Source organism: Carassius carassius, chromosome 20 (assembly GCF_963082965.1).
Source record: "Carassius carassius chromosome 20, fCarCar2.1, whole genome shotgun sequence".
NCBI classification, from domain to species: domain Eukaryota; kingdom Metazoa; phylum Chordata; class Actinopteri; order Cypriniformes; family Cyprinidae; genus Carassius; species Carassius carassius.
This window is the reverse complement of record NC_081774.1, coordinates 4457043-4477594: the sequence shown is the minus strand read 5'-3', so window position 1 is coordinate 4477594 and position 20552 is coordinate 4457043. Positions and strand designations below refer to the sequence as shown.

Sequence of the window (20552 nt, the reverse complement as noted above, 5' to 3'; positions counted from 1 at the left end):
AAAAATAGGCAATACCTTGAGCATCTCCACCACTTGTCAGGACGCCAATGGACTTCCCTGCTCCAGAGAGGTTCTCGATGAATTTTTTGGTATCCTGCATTATTCCACAGGTGTCTTTGCAAACAGAGCAATGTCTTTAATTCTCGGGTAAGGTAAGAGCAATCCAAAGCAAGCTGGAGAGGATAAAAGGCTCCGCCGATCAACTTCTCCTCCGGGGTCGGACGCGCGCGGTCCGGTAGGCTCACATCCACCGCCCCATACTGGATTGACAGCAGCGACACGCAATAGTCCTGTGGATCACGTCTCATCTGGACGAATTCAGACCAATAGCCTTCCGGTGTTGGGATTAAAGGAGTGACAAGGGAGTGAGTCCTTTGCTTTCATTAAATTTAGAGTTGTTATAATACAATTAGCATACTAAAGATCCAGCCCACTGCAAGCGCAACACGATATTCTTTCATAGTTCTCGCAGCACGTAGAAAAACAGATAAAGTTACTTTCAACAAGGAAGTAGTTTCACTCATGGAATGAGTGTGAAATTAGTTCATGGTAATAAAACAGACAAAACGTGTGGCCTGGGAATAGAATATAGGCCTACTATCTATAGAACAACTATAGCAACTTTATTAATCCAGTCAACAAACAAAGGTGAACCTCTGGCAACTGTGGACTGCAGAATTATTCCTAAAGCATCTTAAATATCTGTTTATGACCATGACATTTTCCCTCAGAGAGTATTTTATAGTGTTTGTGTGTAGGAGCGCAGCTATGGTTTGTGGGCCCCCTGAACAGTATATTTGCATATTTACCCCCTCTTTAGGAATCGCGTTCCCCCCTCGGTGTGTGTGTGTGTGTGTGTGTGTGTGTGTGTGTGTGTGTGAGAGAGAGAGAGAGAGAGAGAGAGAGAGAGCATCGCCTTGCAAACAGGTTTGTGGAGACTTGCAAGAAAAGCAAGAAAAAGGGGAACCACATCATGCTGATAGTAACATTTTGGTCAAAGATTTAAAAACGAATGTACATAGTTCTTAAAACATATTTTAAAGCAACTGTATGTGTTTTTTTATATCTTAAAATATCAGTACTAAATCATGACGGTGAGCTGACTTAAAATAAGACAAATGGCATCTGTTTCTTTCCCACGCTTACCACAGTGATATTTGCGACAGTGATTTTCACTCACTTAACTGTAAGAGGCTCCAAAATACTCAAAACTACATAGCGTTGCTTTAAATGGAGAGTTCACCCAAAAACACAAATTAAAATATTAAGAAGAATGTACAGTTATTTTTTTTTTCGGTGAACTCCATCATTAAGTTTGAGAATTTCTCATGTTTGTATGCTTGTTTATACTCTTTAAAGAAGAGCACCCAACAATGACATTGAGTGCACCACTGGGGATAACAGGAAACAATTGTTTCTTAAAAACGTTTTATTCTGAAGTGGGAAGCAGTGGTTATAATAAATAATAATAAACATTATGTTTTATTGACATATTGGATTCTTTTTGAAGCCTATTTCACAGTCCATAAATCAGCCCTCCCATAAACATCTTTAAAGAGAAAGCATTGAGGTTAGTTTGTGAGTGTGTGCATGTGTTCTCTGATTTTATCTTTATCTGGCCAAACTCTGTTTTTCAGTTTGCCTATAGGTCGGGACGTCTATCAACAGGACTGACCAGTGCACAAAGCACTAATAAAGAGCAAGAGCGAGTGCAGCATGACGTGCCTGACAGTTGCTGTAGGTCAGGCGGTGTGTGATTGGATAATCCTGGTAGCAAGAGGTAACAAGAGCATGTGCTGTGGGATTTTGGCTTTGTTTTGAACAATGAACACTTTGACCCCTTATAACCATAATATCATTTGTACACTTGGTGGATTTAACTAATTGCTAAACATTTGACTGTAATGTGCAAGTTTAGTATTTTATTTTGCCCAACAGGCATACTTATCTTTCACATTTTCTTTGCATAGTTTGAAAAATCTTCAGATTATTACAAAAAAACCGAGTCACTGTGAAACAACAAGCAGCAAATACATAACTTCAAAATGAGCTCTGCACCTTATTTATAGGACTACTAATATTTGAATGAATGAGCTTTCACATCCTGCTTATGCTGATTCAAAATCAGAGATTTAAAAAAAAAATGAAGGTCCATAAAACTCTCAGTAATGACCATTTGAGATTCCATGCCATTACCATATTGGAATGTAATGTAGCCTCTGGTCTTCTGTATGACCATTTACGGTTGTAGACTGATTCTTTCTTAACTGGGCTACGACTTACTCAAGCCATCCAGTTGTTTTATAATCACACACACATGATTTAAAAAATCACATCATGGATAATCATAGACGCATGGTTTCAAACAGGAAAGCAGTTGTATATTTAGAACCTTGCAGATGATATATATATATATATATATATATATATTTATTTCTGTTTCAGTTGTTTTTTTGTTTATAACCAAATCTTACTATGTGTTTCCAGATCCCTACTATCACTACCACTCGCAAACCACACATCACACAATGTAGACAGCGCAATCTTAACAACCTGCACACTTTGCCTATATCTGCTAATACACTACTTTCTTTTTCTATTGGTCTCTGGAATTGCCATTCTGCTGTAAACAAAGCCGATTTCATTACTTCTATTATTAGTCATTCAAAGCTTAATCTCATGGCCCTAACAGAGACCTGTATCAAACCAGAGGACACTGCTACACCTGCAGCACTCTCCAATAATTTCTCATTTTCCCACTCCCCCCGTTTGACTGAAAGAGGTGGAGGTACTGGTCTGCTCATCTCTAATGATTGGAAATTTAATCCTTTACCATCTTTGGGTATCAACAGCTCCTTTGAATCTCATTCAGTTACTGTTACCTACCCTTTTAAAATACATTTTGTAGTTGTCTATCGACCCCCAGGACCACTGGGTAACTTTTTGGATGAATTAGATGTGTTGCTCTCAATCTTTTCGGAGGATGGTACTCCCCTAGTTATGCTTGGAGATTTCAACATCCATCTAGATAAACCTCTGTATGCTGATTCACATATCAGGCAACCAACTGGACCTTATTTATACACAACACTGCTCTACTGATCATGTTCTGTTTACTTCGCTGCACACGTCGGATCACTTCCTCCTCACTCTTAACCTCAACATGGTCCCTGACACTTCACTTACCCCTCCACATGTCATCTTTCGACGTAACCTACGCACACTTTCACCCTCCCGGCTTTCTGCAATGGTTTCATCTTCACTTCCTTCCCCTAAACTGTTTGCATCTTTGGATGCTAACAGTGCTACTGATACTTTCTGCTCCACTCTTAAATCTTGTTTAGACACTGTTTGCCAGCCCGTAACACCCCTTCTGCCCCTTGGTTATCTGATGTTCTACGCGAACACTGTTCTAAGCTTAGAGCTGCTGAAAGGGTGTGGCGCAAATCCAGAAATACTAATGACCTTAATATGTATCAGTCACTCCTATCTTCTTTCTCTGCTAATGTCTCCACTGCTAAAATGACATACTACCATAACAAAATTAACAATTCGTCTAACTCTCGCATGCTTTTTAAAACATTTTCCTCACTTCTTTGTCCCCCCCCCCTCCTGCTTCATCTCTAATACTGTAGCTGACGACTTTGCAACGTTTTTCATTAATAAAATTAAACACATTAGTGTCAATTTTCCACACCACAATCAGTCAAGCTCATATCAACAGCAAACATACACTCATTTACATCCTTCTCTTCACTCTCTGAGACAAGTCTCAAAACTCATCCTTTCTAATCACCCTACAACTTGCCCGCTTGATCCTATTCCATCTCATCTCCTTCAAGCCATTTCTCCTGCAGTTGTACCTGCACTCACTCACATCATCAACACATCCCTCCACACTGGTGTTTTTCCCTCATCATTTAGACAGGCACGTATAACTCCACTACTTAAGAAACCCAACCTCAATCCATCTCTTTTAGAGAACTACAGACCAGTTTCTCTTCTTCCTTTCATTGCAAAAACACTTGAACGAGATGTGTTCAACCAAGTCTCTACATTTCTCACACACAACAACCTCCTTGACAGCAACCAATCTGGCTTCAGAAGTGACATTCAACTGAGACTGCCTTGCTCTCAGTTGTTGAAGCTCTAAGACTGGAGTGGAAGAGCGGAATCCAAATCTTCAGTACTTATCCTGCTTGATCTGTCTGCTGCTTTTGACACGGTTAACCACCAGATCCTCCTATCAACCCTACTGGCAAAAGGCATCTCAGGAACCACACTTCAATGGTTTGAGTCTTACCTATCAGATAGGTCCTTCAAAGTATCTTGGAGAGGTGAGGTGTCCAAGTCACAACATCTAACTACTGGGGTGCCTCAGAGCTCAGTTCTTGGACCACTTTTCTTCTCTGTCTACATGGCATCATTAGGTTCTGTCATTCAGAAACATGGCACTGCTATGCTGATGACACTCAACTCTACCTCTCATTCCATCCTGATGATCCGACGGTAGCTATTCGCATCTCAGCGTGTCTAACAGACATTTCTTCCTGGATGATGGACCATCACTTCAACTCAACCTTGCCAAGACAGAACTGCTGGTGATTCCAGCAAACACATCGTTTCATCACAATTTCACCATCAAGTTAGGCACATCAACCATAACTCCTTTAAAAACAGCTAGAAGCCTTGGAGTTATGATTGATGGTCAGCTGACTTTCTCAGACCACATTGCTAAAACTGTCCGATCCTGCAGATTTGCTTTATTCAACATCAAGAAGATCAAGCCCTTTCTTTCAGAACATGTTGCACAACTCCTTGTTCAAGCTCTTGTTCTGTCCAGGCTGGACTATTGCAATGCCCTCTTGGCAGGTCTTCCAGCCAATTCTATTTATGCGGCCAGCTAAAATACTAAACTATAAAAGTGATCTGAGGTATGTACTTTTCAGTGGTATAACTTTACCTTCTTCCTCATCCAGAGTTATTGAGGGGGTACCATCCTCATAATCAAAGGTGTAGCCATTATTTGCGGGGTCTTGGAAAGGGACTTTTGTTGTCACATCGAAGCCTCCAGCACCAGATAGTGTGTCCTGGCTATCATTCTGCAGTGTAGGGGAGGAATCAGCAACTGATTCTGATGGAAGATTAAAAAATAGGTTTAGTCAGAGATGTGAGAGATGATGAAACAAAAGATATTCACACACACACAAACAATCACACACACACACACACACACACACACACACACACACACACACACACACACACACACACACAGGTAAGTTGATATATCTTTTAAAAAAAGGAAATAGGAAATAATCTCGATCATTTGCGAATCCGCCATTTGATAATTAAATCTCTAATAAGTCATGAATTGTTAATCATGACTCGCGCGCTCTCCGCGCCTCCGCCAAACGGTTTGGATCAGACTCCGAGTAATCAATGAGAGAGAGAGAGAGAGAGAGAGAGAGAGAGAGAGAGAGAGAGAGAGAGAGAGAGAGAGAGAGAGAGAGAGAGAGAGAGAGAGAGAGAGAGAGAGAGAAAGAGAGAGAAAGAGAAAGAAAGAAAGAATAGAGTGGACAGCTGGAGCAGAGGAGCAGAACTACTGTTCAGGGTTTCAGGTCAGTTTCATCTGTAAAGATGCTTTTTTGTCTTTGTTTTTTTATTTATTTAATCAAGCAGCAGCACGTTGCTCATCAGTCATCACTCAAAATACTATATAAAGGACACCATTATTATCTGTTGTAATGTTACAGTAGTAATTTAGCTGAAAAAAATTCAGATTTTTTTTATAGGTTTAGGGGGAGCTACGACAGACAACAACACAACCCTTACGAAAATTAACGTTTTAATATTTAACAATAAATCCAGAGAAAATGGTTACTATTGTTTAACTGTGATAACCAAAAATGTAAAATTATTTTACAAATGTATTTATTTAAAAATAAATACAAATCAATTTGCAAAAAAAAAAAAAAAAAAAAAAATTACTCAAGGTTATTTTACTTTTATATAGGCTAATAAAAGCATGGTTAATTTTTGTAAGGGAAGAATATGGATTATATATAGGATTTTTCTATAAAGATATTGTAGTATTGTAGAGAGTATTGTATTGTAAAGTATAGTTTTGTTTAATCTTGAGTATTAAAGTCATGAGAGAGATGCATAACAGGGCAAAATAAAAAGACTGAAGAGAAAAATGGAAGTGAAGGTGCAGTTCAGGAGAGAACTTTTAATTATTTTGCATGTCCCCAAATTAAAGATTTAAAATAGATAAAAAATAGTTTTGTCCATGAATTTGTTTGTATGAGTTTGAATTTTCCAGTCTGATTTTTTTCCCAGTCCGCCCCTCCTGTAAATTAATGGCAAAGACATGGCTTCATTTACTACACATAGGCCTGCTGAAGCTCGTGGTATTTTCAACCTCTGCCGTCTCAATGTAGGAGTACACGAGCACATAAACATAATTTCTAGAACTGCTCTGTGTCACTTCATGTGCATTTTACTTATTTTGAGTTTTGAAAACTATCATCATATACAAAGAGACAGCAGTTTAAAAGAAACACCAATGTTTAGGATTTTATTACACAGAATACGTCACATGCTTATTAGATAACTGTATTTAAGTTGATGTATATGCTTTTATTTATTATTCTTTAATTTTCACAAATTTACAAAAGTAATCAAAAAGTACTCAAAAGTAATTAGTTACATTACTTTAATAAAGTAATTGAAAAAGTTACACTACTATTACATTTTAAACAGGGTAACTTGTAATCTGTAACCTATTACATTTCCAAAGTAACCTTCCCAACACTGATAATAGCAACATGGAAGTCTTTACATAAAAACAATCTAATATGATATATTAATATAACGAAATGAGAGCTATAAGTTAGAATATACTTACTAAATAAATACATACATAAATACATCAACCTATATACATTTTGAGACCAGCGAGATATCCTATGCAACCGGCCATAGATATCATAAGAAGAAAAAAGTTCTTAAAATATACAAAAATAGTTATTTAACACCTTTGCATTCAAAATGTAAAAAAAAGGTATTTTTTAAAGTGAGCTGCAAAAAGTTGAATGTTTTTTCTTTACCTAAATGTTAAGCACTAGAAAGTGGCAAATGTTAGTGACATTCTAAATGACTCAATGAGCGTCTTTATGGAGGATTCCAGCCAATTCTATCAAACCTTGTGTGTATGTGTAAAGACCTCTAACACTTAGCTTGCTCTATTCTTTTTTTTTATTCTATCTGTTTTCTTTATATTATATTATTTAAAATCCCATGCTAGGTCTACTGTGTTAACCTAACTGAGACTTGTTATAGCACTTATATATCATTGCTCTTTTTGTTGTTTTTGATTGCTTCCACTGTCCTCATCTGTAAGTCGCTTTGGATAAAAGCGTCTGCTAAATAAATAAATGTAAATGAAAAGCTATGGCTAAGTGAAGAAACTGTTAAAAACGTCATTGGCCAGTACGGGGATCGAACCCGCGACCTTGGCGTTATTAGCACCACGCTCTAACCAACTGAGCTAACCGGCCGCTATTATTAGTCAGGGGTACCTAAATACAACTTTTTGACCATGAAATTTAGTCGCCCTAGGTAGCATGTATGAATGGTACGGTAATACACACCCACATTTTTTTGGTCTATTATTTATATCCAAAATCAAAAGCATAAAAGAGGCATACTGGCCTGCATGAATAGACAAAGACCAGTAATGAACCAATATTGCCAGCTGACCTCGTGGCGCAACGGTAGCGCGTCTGACTCCAGATCAGAAGGTTGCGTGTTCAAATCACGTCGGGGTCAATCTATTTTTGCGTTTATATTAAATAGTTATTGTTTTGGCAGATTCTTACTACAGCAAATAATTAGATCAAGTGATCAACACTCAACATAAGCAGGGGCGCCCCCTGGCCACCCCTGTATAAACTCTGGCCACCCCTGCGGCCACCCCTAGGAAGATTTGCAGTGGGTACTATTAATTTAAATGCAGAATGTAAATTCACAATAGTTTAAGAAGTGGAAAAAAAAGTGCAGCACCTGCTGCAGCCACAGTTTTGCGTCTCGGAGCAACATTAAAGTGTTTCGTTCCTGAATGAATCAACCGTTTAAATGATTCGGTTCAATCGCAATGACTCACTTATTAACAGTGACTCGCTGCCACCTATTGGCGGTTTTAATTTCACATTTAATGGAACCTTTTCACTTTTTAAATAATTTCAAACATCAGTTTTCAATGGTTTATCTTTAAAATATCAAAACATTATTTATTCATTTGTAACTGCAGGTTAAAGTATTCCATGTTCCACGGAGCTGCATTAAACAGTGTGTAAAAACATCTAAATGGCATTTCAGATGCAGCTTCTGTTTTATCTGTATTGCAAAGATCAATTTTGTTGATACTGATTGCATTTGCTTGGTAACAGCCCAAATGCAAGTATTTGACCTAAAATATGGTGCACACTTTTAGAAACAATGGTGTAAAGGTAAAAAAAAAAAAAAAAAAATCAGGTGTCAGCACAATTAAAAACAAGATATCAGCACAATAACACTCAATAACACAAATAGTGTAATTATCGTTATCGAAAAAATCCTAGAACTCACAGAGATATAACTTTTTGTCTATATTGCAAACCCTTAATTTTTTCCCCCCTTTATTTTAATGTGCCACCCCCAAAATTTACCGTGGCCTCATTTGGCCACCCCGTTAACATTTTCTGGGGGCGCCACTGAACATAAGACTTGGAAAACAAATTCCAATTTCTTTTTTAACCCAGATTAACGACTAGATCTCCATCATTATTATCATTATTTGTCAATATACTTCACTTTTGAGGAAGTAATAGTTATTTGTCAACTACTGGATATAATTTGCATTTTTAACCACAGAGAGGCGCTGTAAGTACATAAGAGGCGCTGTAAGCACATATTAGCACGGCTGTTGACGCTAAGCTCTGAAATAAACGCTAATGAACCGTCAACTTTATTAACTCTCGTTCCCACATATTCTTTTTCTAGAAAAACTCGAAGGAACAGTCCACACTTCATTAGTGCATATATTGGAAAATGAGAAAACAAAAGTAGGGCTCGTCCGGGATTTGAACCCGGGACCTCTCGCACCCTAAGCGAGAATCATACCCCTAGACCAACGAGCCAACGTGCTCGAACTGTATAATATCACGATAAGTCCTTAACAGAGGTTCTACACATAGTCTTTTACGATATAGTACAATTACGGTTTTAATATTCAGTGTTCATTGGCTACTTAAATACACAGATCTATACAAATTACAATATGTTAGAGTTTGTTCTAGCTTTCCACAAATTTGTGATATTCTGTTTAATCAGACGATGTCAAAAACGTTACGTTAACATACCTTTTTATAACTGGTTGTAGGACATGATTTAACCACGCCAGTAACGTTACAAAAAGAAAAATTCAATACAATTCAAAATACATAGACTAAATAACATTTTGTTTACAAGTAGCCTTATTTACAAGCAGCTTAACTTGTTGATAATATTGATTTCACATTGATAATCTTGTACCATTATGGATATAAAACAATAATAATATCATATTTCATGAATTTAGCATAATTTTATGTAACGTTTTTCCAAATTATGGCTCATGAAAGTACAACCCAGACCTAGTTACTTGTGGCAGCTCATTTTGTTACGTTATGTCTTCTTTTTAAACAGACCATAAATAGAATATAGAAATACCCAACAACATGATAAATAACCAAAGGGAAAGCATTATTTCGATATATATAATATATATTTATATATAATTAAATGAAAGAAACAACTCTTGGAAGAGGCTTAAACGTGGTCTTTATTATCGGTTCAGTGGCCAATCACAAGGTGACAAACAAATTAATCAGTTTATGTATAAAAGTTCAATTAAAACACTCTGATTTCTCAACATACACACACTTGATCTTAAACACTCCAGGATATGATCAATTTACACAAATCAGCTAGAATGACAAGAACACTGGAATTTAGTATACATCATGAAATAAAATAAAACTAGTTGCACATGGACGGTGTTAACTTTATCTTAAAATGTGACTTTCATATAATAATTCTACCTTCTTTAAATATTTAATTCTAAACATTATTACAAGAGGATATCAAAAATGAATATATGGTCACCAAACAAATGTAACCAAAATTTCCCTTGATTGCAGTTACCCTTTTGTTCAGCCTTATCTTGGTTTTCTCTGACTTGAGTTTGACAGGAGAAAGAAATCACAAAACTCAGTGAAGAGCATCCATTTCACGAAGGACCTGCCACCAATGAGACACTTGAAAATACAGTAAAAAGGAGATGGGACTGGGGAAGAGAGGAAATGCAAATATGAATGTCCCTTCTTTAAGAGGCAGTGAACTTTCTGAGCGTGATCACAATGAGAGCGAGAAGAACAGAAGCTCCGAGGAACACGGCGATGACGATAGCTGTGATGGCACCTGGCCCCAGCACAACTGAAAACAGAAATATCACACACACCAGAAGATCAACTTTGAATGAAACCAACTTCTTTTTATGATAGACCTCATATAATGACATATAACTCTTTTGTAAGCTGCTTTGGAGTAAAAGCGTCTGCTAAAATACTAAACTATAAAAGTGATCTGAGGTATGTACTTTTCAGTGGTATAACTTTACCTTCTTCCTCATCCAGAGTTATTGAGGGGGTACCATCCTCATAATCAAAGGTGTAGCCATTATTTGCGGGGTCTTGGAAAGGGACTTTTGTTGTCACATCGAAGCCTCCAGCACCAGATAGTGTGTCCTGGTTATCATTCTGCAGTGTAGGGGAGGAATCAGCAACTGATTCTGATGGAAGATTAAAAAATAGGTTTAGTCAGAGATGTGAGAGATGATGAAACAAAAGATATTCACACACACACACACACACACACACACAAAATCACACACAAAATCACACACACACACACACACACACACACACACACACACACACACACACACACAGGTAAGTTGATATATCTTTTAAAAAAAGTGAAATAGGAAATAAGACAAACTGGACTTATGATTATGTATTAGAACAACGTAATACATTTACATTTAGTCATTTTAAAGCTGCAATTAAAAATGTTTGAGTAAAAAAAATAGCTGATGATATATTTAAACAAATAAATAATAGCAACATGGAAGTCTTTACATGAAAACAATCTAATATGATATATTAATATAACGAAATGAGAGCTACAAGTTAGAATACTTACTAAATAAATACATAAATAAATACATCAACCTATATACATTTTGAGACCAGCGAGATATCTTATGCAACCGGCCATAGATATCATAAGAAGAAAAAAGTTCTTAAAATATACAAAAATAGTTATTTAACACCTTTGCATTCAAAATGTAAAAAAAAGGTATTTTTTAAAGTGAGCTGCAAAAAGTTGAATGTTTTTTCTTTACCTAAATGTTAAGCACTAGAAAGTGGCAAATGTTAGTGACATTCTAAATGACTCAATGAGCGTCTTTATGGAGGATTAGCACTACAGATATCCCATCCTGCACCCCTCTTCTTCTTCTCACATCTCTCACTGACATTCCACATCTCCCACAGGCATGGAACAGCCATGCGACTTTTCTCACCTACATCATACTCACCGAGCCCAAAGCTGATTTCCTATGTTACTTTGCTTGCCCAAATTTCCCAGAGGGCACCTTATGGACAAAGGTTCTGACCCCACAATGAAGGGACAAATACAGACAGAGTAAACATGGACAAACAGCGCGATACCTACCTGACCCTGCTGGAACAACCCAACAGCATGAGTCGAAAACTAACTAAAACTAAACTTGCACATAACAGACAACTGCTCATTTGTTGTTGAAAATCGAAGTATCTACATACAGTAGCCACATATACCACCTTTCCATGCAACTAAACACTAAAATACTCTTATTCCACCCTAAATCTAAAAATAAAATTGTTCATATTTGGAGTCACCAAGTCAAGGATGGCCAACACACGAGTATTTTTGATAATAGTCTGTTTGCTCAGCGAGACTCGAAGCAGGCTGTAGGTACTGTGCAGGGCCAGCGATACATCAATGAGCCCTTCACTTCAGGGTACAAAAGGGCACTTGTGTGGTCAGAGAGGCCGGCTTGAGGCAGAGGAACCAACGGCCTAAACACAGCCAGTACACTGCGAGTCAAACAAGCTTGTTTATGAAGCCAGTCTGTGGAAAAGCACGCACATCGGCGTCAGCGTGCTAACCTGTTGATTTGAAAAAATACACCTTTTTTTGTGTTTGGCACTTCTTGGCCTGCTTAAATATTTATTAAGTAATGCTTAAATATTTGGCAAGAGGACAAGGCCAAGAATGTCGTCTAATTTCTTGTATTCTAATGCACAACTGTGAGATGACAACATGGAGACAGGTGTATGCGAATGACACAATCCTCTGCCACCATGTCCATATCCTCATCTCACCTCACCTCACCTCACGCCCGCCGGGAATCTTCACACTCAATAAACTCAAAAATTCATAGTCAGGAATTTTCATGTAAAAGGAAAATCTTAATTCATTATTATAATGCAAAACAAGTCTATTATTTTCAAGTTAAAAAAAGGTGTTCTTTAACATACACTGAAAATAAAAGGTTTCAAAAAGGGGGTTTTCCATAAAACCTTCCAGTATAAATAGCTATTTAAACACTTTATTATTTAGAATTAAATTAATTATAAAAATGTAAACAACATTTAATCACCATAAAGAACCTTCTGTTGAATGGAAAGGGTCCATGGATGTTTAAAGTTCTTCATGGAACCATTGATGCCAGTAAAGAAACTTCATTTTTAGTGAGTGTAGTGAAATACTGACAATTTATCAGAACAGACTGTGACATCATGGTGATCCAGATTTTTGAAACCATGCATTCACATAAGAAATATCAAGGAACTGTGCCATTACCTCTTCCTTTAGACCTTGAATGTGTAAAAGTTAACTATTACAGCATATATTCTGTCTGGAAAGTCTGAGATTGCCGTAAAGTGACATTTTCTTCCACTTTAAAGAGCAGGTTTGTGCATTTGAATATATTTTTTGTAATTATTTTATTCAGCACTAAAAAATTATGGTCATAACTGGAAAATGTTTTGCAACTATACTTTTTAAACAGAATGCAAACACACACACACGTTTGTTTTTGTGAAAAGTGGGGACATCCCATAGGTGTAATGGTTTTTATACTGTACAAACTGTATATTTGATGGCCCTTCACCAACCCTACACCTAACCCTCACAGGAAACTTTGTGCATTTTCACTTTCTCAAAAAAAATTTATAAGCGTTTTGGAAAATGGGGACATGGGTTATGTCCTCATAAGTCACTCTCTCCTTGTAATACCTGTGTCATACCAATGTCATTATACAGAGTTGTGTCCTGATATGTCACAAAAACAAGAGCACACACACACATATATATGGCATATTTAGATTTTGAAGCCCAAAGCATTTATCATGCAACAGAATTACTATTAAATAATGTTATTGCTATTCAACTTTGAATGTCCTACTTTCATTCTCAGGAATGACTATTCATGGCACTGAAAGGGGCCTTGCAAAATCATAACTGTCATCAAGTTAAAAATGACTGGTGCATAATTTGGTATTTCCAAACTAGATTGTTCTGTACATTCCTCTTTATGGCCACAATTTCATAAACTGATCCTACACCTCTTGCATCAAAACGAGCAACAAAATTTTCAGTAAAACTGACTTAACTCAATTTCTCAACTGTAGCGGCCAACAAATCAGAACCCAATAAATCTTTTCTAAGAACTTAACACAACTATGAGAAGTCCATCACTGATTCGATGGGAAGGAGGTGATGTTACCTGACTGCACAAAAGCCATGCAGATGGCCAGAGCACCAATGAAGACGAGCTGAGATAAACCTCTGTAATTGCTGCAGACGCCCATGGTTCCTGGCCGGACTCTATAGACTGCTACGTTAATGAAAGAGCACAGAGAGCAAGTGAGAGGCTGAGCGAGAGGCAGGGGTAGCTGGGGTTAGGTGTCTGGACAGTGCAGACTTTTGTCAACTCTTCTAGTAACTGCCCACCCTCTTCTCACATGGATAAGGGAGTCTTTCCACTCCTGCAGCACCATGCCTTCATGTCCATCAGCAGCCCGGGCTGCTTTTCTGTTTGATTTCGTAATCATAGAGGTGGGTCATGCACATGACAAGCCAATATTTTTACAACAGATGTAATTAAACTATGTAAAATGTCATTAAAGTGAAAGTAAAGATTATTTTTCCATGCTTTATAATTAAGAGAAATATAATGGAAAACTGGCCCCAAAAAGTTGATTGGATATGCAACCTTAGCATCCTGGGCATTACTAAATTTATCTAAATCAATTATTAAAAAGTGAATAGTTCCAGTCCTGTACGTTGATGCAACATACCAGCAAAAAAAAAAAAAAAAAATATATATATATATATATAAATAAAAAATAAAACATCTCAATCTCATAGCATTTACAATTTGGCATATTGGTGGCAAATTTGTACTAATTCATACAATCATTTAAAAATGTGCATATATTCAGTTTAGACGTGTTTAAGACTGTGTAGACCTTCACACTTTTTTCACCTATAAATAATGTTTTCGCATGATTAACATTATACAAATTATACAAAATCACCACCTCATAAAATACCTGTTAACTTCATCCTGTGAAAAACGGTCATGCATATTTTTTCTTGTAGTAGCTGTAAATACAGTCTCATACGTTTTTCCTTTGTAAATTCAAGAATTTCTTTCCTGCAAGACATTTTTGAACACTGCCACTGAACTGAAGTTATGGAGACATGAACGGAGTATATAGTACATATCAATATTAGTCTTAGATGCTGAGCCCCCTCCATAAACACCAGACAGGAACAAACCGCTACAAACTTTCATGTAACGGTTTGTGAAGGGTCTCTTTGGGCTTGAATCTAACCGCTTTTTACATTTTCCATGAACACTACAAATAAATGATAAACTGAAAAAATTTGAAGTGTATATGTATATAAGTGCATAAAAATTTGAAGTGTATATACTAGTATGATATCAAAAAATCATTTCGTGTCTTGCAGCTACACTTTTAAATAATTTGCATATTAATGTTTACCCTAGTGCAATGCACTTCAACTGTAGTTGATTAAAGAGTGCGCATGTTTTTAAATACTGATGCACTCAAATATTTTCTGTGGTAATTAGGAACACGTTGCAGAAGTAAGGTCTAATTTTGACTTCAGACTCAACCACAGAGGAACTAAAAACAAACTGTTGATTTTAGGAAATAAACAAGAAACTCAACCCAAGTAACAGGTTAAATATACAGACAGGGCAGCTATACATTTCAACATTTTTAGTCAATCATAACTATTGAAATTCAATTGCATAAAGAGGTACTGAAAACCAATTAAATAATTTAGAGTCGAACGTAACTAGAAACATGTATATTATAGGTATTTCCCATTGAAGAACTTCCTGAAATTCTTCCTGAAAGTTTTCCATAACCAAGGAAATCTGCATTTGCACAACCCTGCTTTGTGAATTACGAGCAAAAGCATGCAGAACAGCCCACACAAGAGACTGATTTATTCATCAAACTGCAATAAAAAAAAATATGACTCCACTGGTTCATCATTTCTATATATTATAATACAGATGCAGAATTGAAAGTTTATTCTTTAAACAGCCTAATATTTTACAAAGAAATGGATAACTGTCTGGAACTTTCAAACATGTCCTTAAAACAGGACACTGTTGATCACATTTCCTCGAGTCCTACGTTGTTATCTGCGTCCATCAACATAGGGGCAGCAAAGCTTGAGAGAAGGGAAGAATATGGAAAACACAAAGAATGAGGGGAGGAACGAATAAATTAAAAAAGGAAGTTGTAATGGGGATAATGCATAATTTTTTTCCTCTGCACTCCTTTTATTCACACTTAAAGAAACACCAGTCAGGAGATGAGCATGATCCATCTCGGTGGAGGGACACTGTGAAATTGGTTGACTCTTCTCTCCTGCAGAAGCAAGACTCTCTTTTCCTTTTCTCAGGTCGCTGTGTTTTTGGTTCTTTTCGTGGCCGTGGGGCAGTGCTGTTATTGCAACTGTAGTTTCCTCTGGATTAGGGAGGACAAAAAAACTTGCTCCCCCGAATCTACTCCAAATCAAAGAATTGAGGATAAAAAAAAAAAATAAAAAAAAGAGAGGAAAAGGGTTGAGGAGAACACAAGGGACGCTGTTCAGAGTGGAAACGGTCAGTAGGGGGAGATTGCTGATCAGCAGGCCTCAAATGTCTTCCACAGTCTCAATCTCGCCCATGTTGAGTCTCTCAGATGAGGCATTGACAGAAAAACCTGCAGAGACATTGGGACTATAATCAGTGAAAATCAGAGCTCTGCTACCATGAAAAGGTTCCCGCGGTGCGAAAGGTCATAATTATACAGGTAGGAACCCTGAGCAATAACGTTTTAAATGAAGTTTGTTAAAAAGAGAAGATTTTTAATGATGATAATTTTACTGTCAAAAAAATCAATGTAAATCTTATTGGCATCATATATACGCCTTTATATTATATATTATTATATACACACTCCAGTCAATGTCACCAAGTAACATGGTTTATATTCAAATCTACTGAAACTGAATGACTGTTTTGGCAGTCATCATGATTAACTCATCTGTGGCTCAATAACTTGTGGTAATGTTCTCCGGAAGTTCCCTTCATAAGAAATTAAACCACTGTAAGTAACTTCTATACAGATCATATCACAATGTTCCCATCATTTACCTAGAAGGCTCGGGTCGGCGCGTACCATCTTCTGTTTCTTCTTCTTCTTGCCCGAGGTGACCGTCTCAAACCGCTGCTGCTGCTGGTGCAGGACTGACTGTGACACTTTGCTCATTTCCCACAAGGAGTCCTGAGACACAAACACAGGGAGCTTAGTGCAAATGACACTGATACACACCCACAAGCAGTGAATTTTGTTAGCTATTTTTAAATTTAGTCTTAGCCATGTCAAATGTATGTTTTAATTATAATCAACCTTGTACTGTTTTTATTTAGTCAAGATTTAGAAGACTAAATGTCTGAGCATTTTAGTTAATACAATTTTCTTCATGCTGTATAATGTTTAAACGGATCAAAATTTGAAACTTATTTTTACCTTTACGGTATTGCACTTTCACCAATAAGCACAAATCAATAGAATATGGACTCATACACATGTTTATTTGACCTAATCTAGTGTACTGATTATAGGCTATTTAATATAAAAAAAGAATATCAAACACTAAGATATGCACTATGATGCATCTACATTATGAAAACTGCTAAAAACAAACAAAAAAAATATTATAACATTGAAGTTCCTAATTTCCTAAATAAGTTCCTTAAAAAGTTCCTAGTAATTTCAATTACAATGATGTTTCTCTATTTGAGGTGCAGTAAGGGATCTTTGAAAACGCTATCTTTAGCCTGATAGCACTGAAAGTGAATGTCCCACCCACCGTCCAAAGCCACGTCCCATGAACACACATACGCTCACAGACCAGAATACCAGAGACAACATTACTACAATAGTCTAAATCAGCGGTTCCCAGCGGTTTCAGTCTTCATCTCATTTTAGTCATGGGAAAAAAGTTTGTCAACAAACATTTTTCAGCATAGTTTTCATTAAAAAAAATTAACACTGTGCACAGGCACACAAACACACCTGCTGTTTTTGCTGCTGGCCCTGCTGAGGTTTTTGCTGGTTAGTGTTCTGTTTGGCACGGCGCTCCAGGAACTGCTTGGCGAAGTCCTTGGCCTGTGGAGTGTCGCCCAAGTAGGCTCTCACATAGTCGTGCACCTCGTACGGTGAGTCCACTTCCTTCAGGAACGCCGCAAAGGTGGGGACTGTGGGAAAAGGAAAAGATTGATGACTTTCAGAAACCTCTTAATCACACTTTTTTCAAGAGGTTATGTATGCAGGGTTCACCAGATTCAAGGACTTTTTTTAACGACCATTTATTTTATATCAAGCACCAAACAAATTCACACCCCAGCATATGTAGCGTCATGAAAGACCTCTTACAGTACTTAACATTTCACTTACACTTAACATTTACATAAAACATTTCAGAGTAACGAGGTTTTGAATGTGTAGGTTTCAAATGTAGACCGTTTCAAGCAGTCTTGTTAAAAGGAATTTTGAATTCCTCTAATATTGATAAAATGCATAAACTTGGATCAAAATGGTTTTTGCAAAATGTATTCTTTACATTTGTAAATTGTAAATTTTTTTTATATAAAAATGATTAAACAGGGCTCTATGCTTATTTATCACAAGTGCACTTAATTTAAAAAAAGTATACATTTAGGAGCACATTCTAATCAATAATACAAAATTCTGATCAAATATTAGCCTTCCCATTACGAGATGATATTTGACAAAGTAATTTAGAGGGAATGTAGTTTTTACCTTTGTAATGGCATTTTTCTAACTTTATTAAAAGTATGTCATCTTGTCAAATTCAAAAAATTATATTTATAAGCTTCTTTAAAAAATTTTATTAAAACAGAATAAAAACAATTAGAATAAGAATAAGTACCAATCAAATGAAATCAGTGTTAAAAAATAATTTGTACTATAGAGGTGACAGAACACAAAAGTGGCTTGTAGGTATATTTTAAGTAAAGTAAAACTGCCAGTAGGTGGCAGAAATTCAGGGATTTTATCAATGAATAATTTATTCAATTGATTCCTTCAAACAGTTGATTGATTCTGGAAGGAAGCAAGTGACTGTCTTTATGAATGGGAAATTGAATCAGATTTGTTTCAAAATGCCCATTCACACAAATGAAACCACGCTGTGTCTGAATGGAGATGTGCAGTAGCTCAGCTGTTACTTTGTTTGAAACCACTTTCGACAGAGTAAAACCAGGCAATAGTGTTCAGACAATGCAAGTAATGTTGTTTAATGAACTGTTGTATTAAATCAATACCATTTACAAACTCTAATCATTAAAAGCTATTACTCTCCTTCGTTTATCGTGACCTCACAAAGTTTCATTGTAATCTAGTGCAGAACTCAGCACTGAACAAAATGGCGTTTTGAGCAGTGAGTGGATTCTGATAAATATCAACAAATATGTCTGTGATACATTACTCACCGCTGCAATAACATTTTTAGAGTACAATAGAAACCTCAGAGGCACCCCTCAGCGCAAACACAAATATGCTTGATTGCTCCCAAAGTCTCATGCAGTAGTTTTCCGCCGCAAATGCACTGCTTCTCCATGGCTCATGCATGGCTGTGCAATGTGTGAATCAGCTCGCATGCTAAGATTTTTTCTTGTGCTACCCGATCTCCACCCCAGTCATCAGTGCGGTTTCGTTCTGCCTTTGTCAGCGTATAAAGGAAAATTTTTGAAATAGCACCATTGTACTAAACAAAATTTCCTATGTGTGCATCAACTCGCATGCAAAGATTTTTTTTTACGCTACCCAATCTCCATCCCAATCATTGGCGCGGTTTCATTTAGCCTTCGACAGCACATTTAGCACATTCTTTTTTTTTTAAACAAAATTTATTTCAAGCACTTTCAAGGATCTATATTTGTTTTCAAGTACTTTCCAGGCATTGAAGCCATGTTTCTGATATTCAAATACTATCAAGAAACGTGGGAACCCAGTGTATGATATTTGTAGCTGCAATTTACCCAAAATTCAGCCCTAAACATATGATGATGTTTTCCACAAAAGACTTCAACTAGGTGTTTTATGAGATAAGACCTTTTTAACGTCACATTAAAATACTCAAGAAAAAAAAAGTGAAGAGAGGGAAGTGGTTTGTGGGAAGAATTATCTGGGCATCGTTTGCATATACACTGAAACATGCCAATAAGCAAGATTGAGGGTGAGAACCGAGCGTGTGTCAGAGACTCACCGTCCAGGTTATTGGCCGTGTTGAGAGTGTGTAGAGTCTGTTCACACCACTGCATAAAGCCGTCTTGGTTCTTATTGGCTCCCTGGAACAGTTTCAGTAGTTTCTCTTCCTCTTCCACCTTTTTACTGGCTTTACCACTGCTGCTATTACTGCACAAGACATTATTTTACTACTACAGCATGGAAATGGAACAAAAAATGGTTCCACACATTGACCCAAAGTCTGAGGTTTTAATGCACTGTTTAGAGCAATATGCTTATATATGACATAGTTTACCTGAGGTTAGCATTGCCCTTGTTTTTCTGATTGTGGCTCTTGCGTGTGGCCTGAGGTGGGGTGGCCTCCTTTACTGCTTCATCCCAGAAGCCGATATTAGAGTTCTGTGCATCACCCCAGACACTGCTGTCCATCATCCAGTTCGAGCCGGCGTTATTAACAGAACCCCACACTGATGATGTATTGAGGGCCTATGACAGAGACAGAGAGGTCATGCAGTCCATTGTACTCTGACTAATGCACTCAGGTCAGATTGTTTT

The 20552-nt window shown here is 36.9% G+C and overlaps 3 protein-coding genes and 3 non-coding genes across 17 annotated transcripts in view; 1 reads left to right on the top strand and 5 right to left on the bottom strand.

Annotated features, from left to right (window-relative positions):
* The window catches only part of pfkpb (phosphofructokinase, platelet b), a 29095-nt gene extending 28746 nt beyond the window's left edge, over positions 1-349 (bottom strand). For 3 of the 9 annotated variants that reach the window (XM_059501258.1, XM_059501259.1, XM_059501264.1), the window contains exon 1: positions 16-344. In XM_059501258.1, coding sequence (XP_059357241.1) covers positions 16-100 — 85 coding nt within the window. In that variant the 5' untranslated portion in view covers positions 101-344. Of the gene's footprint in view, positions 1-15 lie in introns of all 9 variants that reach the window. The other 6 variants (XM_059501255.1, XM_059501257.1, XM_059501256.1 and 3 more) reach the window with 5 other exon arrangements.
* A 7139-nt stretch (positions 350-7488) lies between these two features.
* trnai-aau (transfer RNA isoleucine (anticodon AAU)) lies at positions 7489-7562 on the bottom strand. Its single transcript has one exon. It is a non-coding gene; the product is annotated as a tRNA-Ile (tRNA).
* Positions 7563-7761: 199 nt separating this feature from the next.
* Positions 7762-7833, top strand: trnaw-cca (transfer RNA tryptophan (anticodon CCA)). The gene has a single exon. It is a non-coding gene; the product is annotated as a tRNA-Trp (tRNA).
* A 1277-nt stretch (positions 7834-9110) lies between these two features.
* trnap-agg (transfer RNA proline (anticodon AGG)) lies at positions 9111-9182 on the bottom strand. Its single transcript has one exon. It is a non-coding gene; the product is annotated as a tRNA-Pro (tRNA).
* An 819-nt stretch (positions 9183-10001) lies between these two features.
* snorc (secondary ossification center associated regulator of chondrocyte maturation) lies at positions 10002-14175 on the bottom strand. Its single transcript, XM_059500847.1, has 3 exons — positions 13919-14175; positions 10703-10873; positions 10002-10518 (listed from the first exon to the last, which is right to left on the bottom strand). Exons 1-3 carry the CDS (start codon positions 14001-14003, stop codon positions 10409-10411), a joined length of 366 nt encoding a protein of 121 aa, XP_059356830.1. The 5' UTR covers positions 14004-14175; the 3' UTR covers positions 10002-10408.
* A 1481-nt stretch (positions 14176-15656) lies between these two features.
* Positions 15657-20552, bottom strand: part of gigyf2 (GRB10 interacting GYF protein 2) — a 33830-nt gene continuing 28934 nt past the window's right edge. For all 4 annotated transcript variants that reach the window (XM_059501245.1, XM_059501246.1, XM_059501247.1 and 1 more), the window contains exons 25-29: positions 20293-20483; positions 20017-20165; positions 17802-17983; positions 16877-17006; positions 15657-16442 (exon numbers count right to left, since the gene is read on the bottom strand). In XM_059501245.1, the coding sequence (XP_059357228.1) occupies positions 16375-16442; positions 16877-17006; positions 17802-17983; positions 20017-20165; positions 20293-20483 (720 nt within the window). In that variant the 3' untranslated portion in view covers positions 15657-16374. The remainder of the gene's footprint in view (positions 16443-16876; positions 17007-17801; positions 17984-20016; positions 20166-20292; positions 20484-20552) is intronic.